This window comes from Caloenas nicobarica, chromosome 3 (genome assembly GCF_036013445.1).
Source record: "Caloenas nicobarica isolate bCalNic1 chromosome 3, bCalNic1.hap1, whole genome shotgun sequence".
Lineage (NCBI taxonomy): Eukaryota > Metazoa > Chordata > Aves > Columbiformes > Columbidae > Caloenas > Caloenas nicobarica.
In genome coordinates, this window is record NC_088247.1 from 15,711,883 (window position 1) to 15,722,231 (window position 10,349).

The 10,349-nt window shown below is 40.1% G+C and overlaps 1 protein-coding gene across 1 annotated transcript; it reads right to left on the minus strand.

Annotated features, from left to right (window-relative positions):
• Window positions 1-6,399: 6,399 nt before the first annotated feature.
• C3H2orf50 (chromosome 3 C2orf50 homolog) lies at window positions 6,400-9,594 on the minus strand. Its single transcript, XM_065630528.1, has 3 exons — window positions 9,335-9,594; window positions 7,450-7,489; window positions 6,400-6,591 (listed from the first exon to the last, which is right to left on the minus strand). The coding sequence occupies exons 1-3, from the start codon at window positions 9,592-9,594 to the stop codon at window positions 6,400-6,402; spliced, it is 492 nt and encodes a 163-aa protein (XP_065486600.1).
• Between the last annotated feature and the right edge of the window lie 755 nt (window positions 9,595-10,349).

The following is a 10,349-nucleotide window of genomic DNA, read 5'->3' on the forward strand; positions in this document are numbered from 1 at the left end:
ACAGGACCAAAAGCTGTTTTGAAGAAGAGGACATGCGGGTCCTAAGGGACGACAAGTTGAATGTGAGCCAGCATTGTGGTCTGCCAGCAAAGATGGACAACTTCATCCTGAGCTATGTTAGCTCGCCATGAGGAAGGAGGTCATCTCTGGGCCGAGAGACTCCTTGGTGACAGAATGACAGTGTTTGAACTTGTATTTGAAGGACCTCCTCTTACAAAAGAAGTCCAGTGGATCCCTGTGTACTTCGTGTTTGAGGTTATGTTGTACAAGTGCGTGGTAGTATAAAGTTCATTGGTTTTGCATGCAGTATGTTATATATATTTGTGGCAAACTGAAAACATGACGGTATTTATATAAGATTTGTTTGATGTTAGGCTGAACAGAAGCATCATTAAATGGAATGAAAGTACTGTAAGCAAAAAAACCTGTTGACTCAGTGTTTGCTCCATGAAATAGTTTATTCAGTTAACTGAAGGCCTGAAGGCCACTCTGAGTAATGCCATGTTATCTAAAATAATATGATTAGCTAAAAAGCAATACCGAAAGAGCCTAGAATACCAAACACATACTTAAAAACCTAACCCAAAACCTATCAAAGCCAGAGAACTGGGAGGGGCAAAAGAGAAGGAAAATATATTAACTAGTTTGTATTGAGAGTCCTTAAATTGATTTTCATATTAAATTTGGAATTGTCCCTTTTGTGTAGAAAATCTACTTTGAGTTTGTATCCCAGGGAGGAGGTTGAGCTGTAATATTTGGATCTGGAACTGGTGGTGTTCTTGATCCATACTTATATCAAAACTACTTAAAGAGGCTCCAGTAAGAGTTAAGAGTGTGAGTACCTTATGGCAGCCCTTACTGAGGTCCTGGTGTGTGATGACTCCTGCATTCTTGCTACAGGTCTTAAGATTCTTCCAAAGCCTGCAAATGGATCTGCCAGCACTGAGGGGCAGCTGCAGTATGATCATGCTTGTTCCAGCAAAGAAGATAGTGGGCTCACCAGATCTGAAATGCCACCATGCGGTGGTTTTGCCTCATGGCTTTTATGTTTTTCAGTGAAAAGCAATTGGGTAGCCCTCTGGTAAGATGGTGCGAGCAATATGTCAGCATTTTGTTAAGTTTTGCTATAGAAGAGTTTATATAAACAGTATGTTTTCAGTCCATTTGGCTTTTAAGAGAGACAATCATTTAATGAATACAGTGATGGTTGCAGATGGTTCTACGCTACATCATTGATTTGGGTTTTTCCTCTTTTGCAACAATACCTGTAGTTGAAATAAGAATTACTGCATGAATACATGTTAATTCACAGATTGTATAAAATATAGCCAGTGATGATAACTGTTCATTAGTAAATGGGGAAAATAGACATGCAGTTTGAAGTGACAGGTCAAAGAGTGAAACCAAATCCCATCATTTTTTAAATAGCTATTATACCTGTATATCTGCAGATTACTTCTTAATGCAATTTATTGATTGGTATATGCCATCTGAAAGTTTCATCTTGGCATTGCCTGGGTTGAGAGACAGTTAAGAGACATTTTCGTCGATTTTGCGCCATCAGCCTGGCAGGAAGGTCTTGTGCTGGGGTGAGGCTGTAACCCCACATATTCGGAAATTCCATTTCTAATACTGGTGGTTTTGTGGATACACACAGCTTCTGAGAGAGGCTTTGAGAAGGCTACAAGCTGAAGTCGCTCTATGGCGTCTGTGCCCTCTGACAGAAGAGGGCTGTGGGTAAGGCCGTGACTGACAGAACTGTGCAAGCGCCTCTTCAGCCTTTGGCAGAACTCCTAAGTTTCTTGGGGGAGCATCTGTGTTTCGAGGAATTCATCCAAGAAAACATGAAGCTTTCTGAAGAGGGAAAAGTATACCTGACATGGATTCAGAGTAGCAGGTAGAGTTTTTAAGAGAGACATCCTACTTTAGGAAAGGTTTACTGGTTTCTGTCTGGGCAGGATTTAGGAAAAGCAGCTTGAGGCCCTAACAAATAAGTGTTGATTTCTAAAACCAACAAACCAAAAAATACTCCACTTCAGAAAACTTGTCTGCTTTCAGATGAACTTCAATTTAGAAATTTGCTTGTATAGAAAACAAACAGTTTTATAGAAAGCAAACTATGAATGTGTGTGTACATTATACATACAAACATATGATGCCAGGACTGTCAGCGTTGTCCATCTAATGTTCATACACAATTATCCTATTCCTATTGTAGGAATCTTACTGCTTATGCAGTAACTTTCACAGCATGATGAAACCTTCTCTGTTGGAAAGCCCTTTTAGTTATTTTGTTTACTTCAGAGGAATTTAAAGGTCAAAAAACCAAATAGTTTAAAATACAGTTTCTAAGAAACACAATTGGATTTACAGTTGTTGCTGATCTTATAAAACAAAACTTTATAGTTAAGATGCTGGCCGGGAAATATATACAAAGACTATTCTAAAAGTATGAGAAATACAGATTTATATGACCTTACATATGTTTTGTTAAAAAATGTATTTCACACTTTTTTAAGTGGAACTCAAAATGAGAACACATAAAATTAGGAGGCCCTGGAAACATCCATACACCAAGTTACAATTAATATTAACAATCCTCAAAAGTCTACCAGAGAAAGCAATACATCTTTCTGAAGAATTAAATTAATGTAGCTACCCACTTGTGCTCTTTAACTGAAAGAAATACAGAAGATGAATTGTCTAAACATGTATAATCTCTTGCTTGAGTTCTGGCAGCAAAAGGAAAAAAAGCTTATAAAACTGAAGGACAAGTGATACATCATAAGAAGTCTTTACAAGAAGCTTGCAACGCAGTTTAGTATCTACACAATCTCTTAAATAAATGGAATTTTGGCTGATCGTCTACAGATTTCAATGCTGTTATCATCTCATGCAGTCTTTATAAGAGACTATGCTTATGTAAATAAGGATTAGTTGGTAAAGTTAATTGTGGTAAAAGAAAAATTATTCTTAAATTTGGAATGAAAATGACATCTAGGTAATATCTGTTTGCTGCCTTCTACTCACAGATGCTAAGGCAGTTTTGATTAGGATCTTGGATATTCCCCAAAGGTCTTTTCTGGAGGTTGCTGTATGTGGTAGAGAAATCCAAACTAACTTTGGAAACATAACAGTGGGTACCGGAGGAGGGCTAAGTGCAGCAGCATAAAATAATTTGCATTTCCAAGGAAAGTGTAATAATTGAGCAAAATAAGGTGTCCAGTTCAACAGTGTTCCCATATCACATGGATTATCAGGTCTGTTCCACATGAGAAACTTTTGTTCTCTGAAGAGTCGCTTTCCCCTTAGAGGTAGTCATTAAGATGTCAAGTGCTTAAGAGTTGGTGATGCTTTCAATGTGAAATAAGAATGAACTGGAGTTCTGGGGATGAACAGAGCTGCTCCTATCCAGTTGTTACCCACCAGTATTTTAGAGTCATTTCAATTAGCTTAATCCAAACGTCAAGGTATTAACTTAATTCCATATCAAAAGAAGCAGTGCAGTTGTGGGTTGCTGTGATCTTGCAACAGAGCACAGAGCTACATTTCCCAAGGATGCACACTTTGATGATTAAACAAAAACTTCTTGCATATTTTGGCTCCACTTCAGGTATACCTACCGGCTTTCTTGTTGTGATCTGAAGTGACCTGTGCAAAGAAGTAGAGCTGAGAAGGGGTGCAGGCGTGTAACTGTGCTGTGTACATGTAATCACTGCACGTGCCCACTGCAGGAACCATCTGCCATCTCAACAGGTGCTTTGTGTGATTAAGGACACGATCAGGAGTACAATTCCTTAGTAAAGGCTTCCCGAAATTGTTGAAAGAAAATTAGTTATCGTCATTTGTACATGTGACATGACATGAACATGCTCTTTGAGATGTGTTCTTACGTGGCTGTCAGGAGGTCAAGCCTCTCAGACATGTATGATTAGAAGAGTCACGTCTAGACTTTGTAAAAAGCATTTTCTATATGACTAGTTAGAAAAATTAGAAATATATTTTCTATCAAAAAAGTTAGGTGATTAATCTGTATTTTAGAGGTGCAATCTATTTAAACCTGGTGTGACTGAAATTTGGGTGGGTTTTTTTATTGTTTTTGAATGTGTTTGAAAAGCATGTTTGCAAATTGTGTTCTGTTCCCAACAACTCTGGTGTAGATCAAAGAATTGTTGAAAAGCTCTTCAGGTGGTCATTCAATTTATACACTGCAAGACAAACCCTATTATGTAATCCTTGATGAATGTGTATTTTTAATCTACTAAAGTGGAGATTCCTCAGGGAATCTATTACTCTATTAGCCTTACCACTAGCTTCCCAAAAAGTTAACATGATTCTTTCTTGCTATAATTTAAGCCTGTTATTTTTGCTATTTTCTGTCACTCAAGTAAAATATGGATGATTCCCTGTCTCATTCCAGAGCTATACGTGTATCTCAAGACTGTCATCTTCTTCCCAGACTACTTGTTCTTGTTCTTCTCCAGGTTAAACTTTAATGGTCTTTTAAATATTTCCTCATAAGCCATATATTCCCGTACCCTAGTTACCATCATTGTTTCTCTAGTCTCTATGTAGTGGCACACATCTTCAGGGTAAGACAGAGAAGGCCTTGTCCAAAACTGGGAGAAATGCTTCAGCTGAAACAATGCAAGTGCTGTGAAATGGAAGGATTAAATAATGCAATGCTTCAACCATCCCGCTTCCCGTACCCTCCAGTTTGCAGGAATTCTTTGAGAGAGGAATGCTCAGCATTCACACAGAGCAAACAAGGGTCGAGAATCTGAAATTATTTAATGTCCCTTGAAACTGAAAAGGAATTGTTTAACACTGCCTTGCTATGACTTAGTGTCCCTTTCAGTGGATTACCTGATGTGGAGTGGGTGCCATCTGGAGGTTAGGAAGCACCGAGCTCTGTATGCTTTCACGCTGAAAAACAAAATCCCCATACTTTATAAATCTTATGTGAATAGGAGCTGGAGCCTGACAGATACTGGACATCTGCCACTCAGTATAAGTTTGTGACCCATAGCAAGAGTTGAGGCTGCTCAGTATGTCTCAGAGTAAGACATGCAAGTGTGGTGACTTTCCAGTATTATGCAGTTGCCAATAAATATGTAGCCTCTCAGTGGCCTGTGCAGTTTTCAGAAGCAGCTCTGGACAACACAGGGACAAGGAAAGGATTGATCTGCTCTCTCCTCTTCCTCTTTCAGATGTTTGAAGACAAACCAGTTCCTGGTGCAGTTTTCTGCTCACAGGAGAGAACAAAAAGCATTTTAGCTGAACAAGAAGATCTCTTTTTTAAAGAGTAGGTTCTCATTTGGTGTGTCTGAACACAGTTGTCCGCTGCAATTCATGTCTGCACAGATTGCTACCCATTGTATCAAGGCAATGATGATGGCTCCTATGTTGATCTCCACGTAGGACTGAGCATGGTCCTGCAGAAGCTACACACAGTTCAAAAAACAGATGTTGTATATACACTCTCCATGCTCTGCTGATTAGTGCTTTTTCCTTGCAGAACAACAGGTCATAAACAAAGTTTGCATCTGTGTAATGAAGATGCAGTAGTGAACGTTCTTTAGGTATTTTGTCTGTTTAGCTTGATCTTAATTTCCGCGGGCAACCGCGGATTTTAGGAACTACAAGCCCGTTAAGTTCAAGGTTGGTGATCCTAAGATTGCAAAACGGGTTTCTGAGCCAACACACCTTCAGAGCAAAATGTGAAAGGTTGTTTCCTTGTCAGTGAGTTTCCATCAGCCAAACCAGGAAAAAAAAAGAGAAGAGAATTTGAGAGCAGCAAATCTAAAGAAAGAAAAATCAAAACTAGTTTAGAAAAAAATTGGTCTCCCTCATCAGGGAGGGGCAAAAAAGCACAGAACACATCTCATGTGCCTTAGATTTTATTTTTCAAAGCAAGCTTAAACCTGCATGTGACAGAGGCCGATGAATCCTTGGCTATCTACATGAAATACAGAAAGCTGCTGTGTTTTATTGTGCTGACATTCAGAACTGAAAATATGTTGTTTGTGTTGGGACTCATCGGAGCAGGTGTCCATGAATTGTTTATCTTCAGGAGATAAAAATTCAGGAAGAAATTGCCTTTTTGGCAGTAATCTTTTTTTTTCTGATGTTAGAGGCAACCTTACTGTAGATTTGCATGGGAAGGTGGATGAGATCTGTAGTGCTGACTCTGTACATGGCCCATTCACCCCAAATATGAAGAGGATTGTCTCCTGCAGCATTGTTGGATGACATCCTTCTTTGCATTGAAAGAAAATCCATGCTAGACAGTAGTATTGGTCTCTCTGAGAGAAAGATTGAGGAATTTTTTATGTGCTGTGGAGTCTGTTGGCTAGAACCATTCAACTTGCTTGTTACTGCTGTGTTTTTACTGAAGCACTAGGAAACCTGGAGCTCACCCTCAAGTTTCCTTTTCCGTGCACCACTGCTGAAGAAGTAATCCATATTTACCAGAGCCCTGCCAAGCTCAGTATCGATTCGACTGCCAATAGTCTGGTTGGTCGAGTTGGGGCCTTTGCTTGAGAACACAGGCACGTAGTTTGGCAGTGGCTTGTGCTCTTTTTTCTTACCCTGGATAAAACAAAGACCATGAATAAGTTTTTAGAATTACATCCATTGCTTGTTACAAAAATACAAGTTACTGAGATTATTTATAATATCAGCACTTTTGCTTTTGAAATTGGAATTTGAATGTACTTAAAAATGTCATACTGAATGTACATGAAAGTGTTGAAGCAATAAATCATAGAAACATTTTGTTTGGAAGAGATCCTCAGGATCATCAAGTCCAACCATAACCCAAATCTGGTACTAAACCATGTCCCTAAGAACCTCATCTAAACACCTTTTAAACCCCTTCAGGGATGGTGACTCCACCACTGCCTTGGGCAGCCTGTTCCAATGCCTGACAACCCTTTCTGTGAAGAATTTTTTCCTAATATCCAATCTAAACCTCCCCTGACAAAAAGTGTTTGTTTTTTCCTGTTGTCTTACATGGGAATAGGATAACACAGAAATGGATAATTTTCAAATGTGTTGCATAAATTGTCACCTGGGACAGAAGTCAGCTTGTTCTAAAGTGGTCATGATGTGGGAGGTTTTTTGTTTCGTTTTTAGCGAGTGGTTTGGATTTCTGAAGGATGACATTATCTTACAAATTTTCTCCTAGGAAGTTGGTTCTTCTGGCGCTTGTCATTCTATGGAGTTGTTAATATTGAAACATTGAATACACACAGGTACTGTATTTCTTTGTCGCACAGGTAGCAGATGAAAGGCACTTCAGTTCTCTTTAATTTTTCCTAAAGATTTTAGTCTTAAAGCATGTGCCAATTGTGCCTAAGTGTGCTTCATTTTGAAATATTAGCCTAGCTCAAATTGACAAAACTAAGAAGAGCCTGGATTACAGTTGAATGTTTGTTCAAAACTTACCATTTGGTCATAGTCCTTTAGAAAACTCCAGTTCTGGTACCTTGGAATAGAAGTAAAAAATGCGGTGTAAAATTTTCCATCTTTAAATAAAATAGTTAGTGTTGCTTGTATTTGAATGCCTATTTAACTGCTCAATTTGATACTTACAGCCAAGCTCTTAGACCTGCAAACTCTTTGTACTGGTGAACCTGCTTTAGCAGGTGGGTTGGGCTAGATGATCTCCAGAGGTCCCTTCCAACCCCAACCATTCTGTGATTCTGTGATTCTGAAACCATTGTTTCTGTGGTGAAGCCAAGGATTTTATTTATTCCCATACAGAGCCTATACTACATGAGGAGTGGGTTTGGTTGTTTTTTTTTTGCTAAAGGAAGACAAGGATGGTGTGTCCACAATGTATTCCTTGTGCAAATGCAGATAAATTAGCAAAGTCCTGAGTCACTCTACCAAACTTCTGTCCCATGCCTTGAGCAAGATACAGCTGCTTATTTTTCAAATGACCGGTATTCTGCTGGCAGAAGTCCCTGGTAGGAATTCCTAGAGCCATGTTTGCTGCAGGCAAACACCCATGGGAGTATTTTGTGGAGGTGGGCAGCTGTGCTAGGAGTAAATTGAATGGGAATACCTGAGTTTTGCTCTTCAGCTCTGTTCTATGTTTGGTAGTGGGACTACAAGGCAAGTCCTTTAATTTTCTGTCCTTTGCTTTCCCTGGCCTGAATTGAAGAAAATTAAAATTCACCTGCTTATTGTAAAAGTAATATGAGGTCAAGAGAGGAAATAATTCTCTACAGCTGTATTTGCAGCAGCAAGGGACATCTGGGTTGACTCTGAGCTGGTGTCCTGTGTCTATGCAGTGCTGGGTCTAAGCTCATCAATCTAGTGCTGAAGCTGTTCATTCTTCTGACTTCCCTCCTGCTACTGTAGCGAGGGAATGGGTATGGAACGTGCTGGGCCTGTTTGGGAAAAGTCTGAGTGCACAACTGGGAGAGGGTAACTTTGCCACCACAGCCTTGGCTTTGCCTGAGTCAGAGTCCTGGCATCAGCCTTTCTCTCAGGTAGAAGGAATGAGACAGGGGTGCAAATGTGTCTCTGGGGAAATCAAAGCCGTGGTTTGTATCCCCGCCAGAAGGCTGAGGAGGACAAGGGTTTTCAGACGGTTTCTTTTTCCATTCTAAAAAATCCTAAGAGTGATGCTTTTTTTCCTCCCTTCACGTTGGCTAGTGCTCAGTCAGAACTGGATCTGATTTTACTTTTGCCAAGGATATTCTAATAGGCACGCTCGTACTGTGTAGTGAAGTATGAATGTAAACACATGCTCAAGATATGTGGCAGAGACCAAGAGGATCTTAATTTCGGGTTCCTTCAGGTCACTGGTGTATACACAGTCAAAGCTTAGGCTGTGTGCGTGCAGTTCAGCCTGCTGAAACACTATAACAATGGGGCATGTTCAGCAGGTTTACAGATTGGGAATGCAAAATCATATTTTGGCAGAACATTGTGTTCAGCTTCCATGTCAGCCATTTCCAAGAATATGAGAAGAGGTGACAATATCAGCGTAGCTGCAATAAATTATGAAGGTGGGCACATTTATATCTTCATTGTGGAAATCTCCATCAAGCTAAAAGATACTTAGCATGCAATTCTTTGCATCACTTTTCTTAAAGCTTAAGCCCAGCATGCCAGGAAATACTAGCATAGATTTTGTCAAGTGAAGGAAAACAGAGATAATACAGTCTTAGAAAGAAAAGTGTTAGGGTTTGATCCAAAGTCCCTGCAGAACGTTTCCTGTGATAGTGTAGGCTTTGGATCAAGCCCTAAGACTGTCAGGGAGCATCAGTACCGTTGTCAAGATGAGTAGAAGAGTGATGAACTGGAACAAATGACTTACCAGATTTTTCTTCCTCTCTGTTCAGCCTCCACAGACTCTCTCCAGATCTTATCCTGTTGAACCTGGTCCTGCTGCAGTGCTGCCTGCTTGTCTGCCCAGGCCCGAGCAGCCAGTTGTGCAATGACAGGTCTTCTGGGCTGAGTGCTGCCGAGAGACACAGGTGGAGCTGAGGCTGGTTGCCCCAGAGGTGTGGCTGCTGGTTGCCGAGACCTAACCAAGGTATTTCTCCTGAATCCAGAACCCTTTCCCAACTTGTCCATGTTGAGGTTCGTTTTATCCCCAGTATTGTAAGGTATATTAAGACTGTTAGGAAAGTTAAACCTGCTATTGTTTGCACTTTCAAAGCTCCTTCTCTCCTAACATTTTCTTTCAGCTGCTGATTTGGTGAGCTTTCAGAAAACAAAAATGTGCACAGCAGCACTGACAGGCAGTGTTCAGTGCTGTTTTACTTCCCTCTTATTTAATTCTCGTTTCCTGCTGCTTTATGTTGCTTCGTGGCTTGAACACTGAAGGAGTTTTCATGGTAACAACAGTTTTGTAAGAAACAACTATTACCGAAAGCCATTGGATCTCCAGCTGTAACCAGCAAACTCTCAGCTTACGAGGCGATTACTGCTGCCTGCAGCTGAGACCACCCTCTATTCAAAATCCTCAGAACAATAAAATCTAGTTTAGTAGCAAAGGGTGCTGTGGAAATTGCTGCTGAGTATATCAGGATGACTTTTGTTTTGGTTATGTAGCAGAAGCAAAATCTCCTGAAAGCTGCTGGTTTATCTGGAGTGTTTACTGTCTCCATTGGAAACGAGTCTGACTTGTGAATATTCACCGGAAAGGGAGCAGAGACCCAGTGGGACAGCTGCTGGGGCCTTGAACTCTTTTGGGGCAGAGCTTGTTTGTCTAAAGTAAGGTATTTCAATGAATCTGTGCTTTGAAAGCTCCTTATTTTCAGATTTTAAAAAAAGAGCAGCTAGAGATAATCAAAAGTCCTTTTGAGTACTTAGAGATTTTTGCAGAA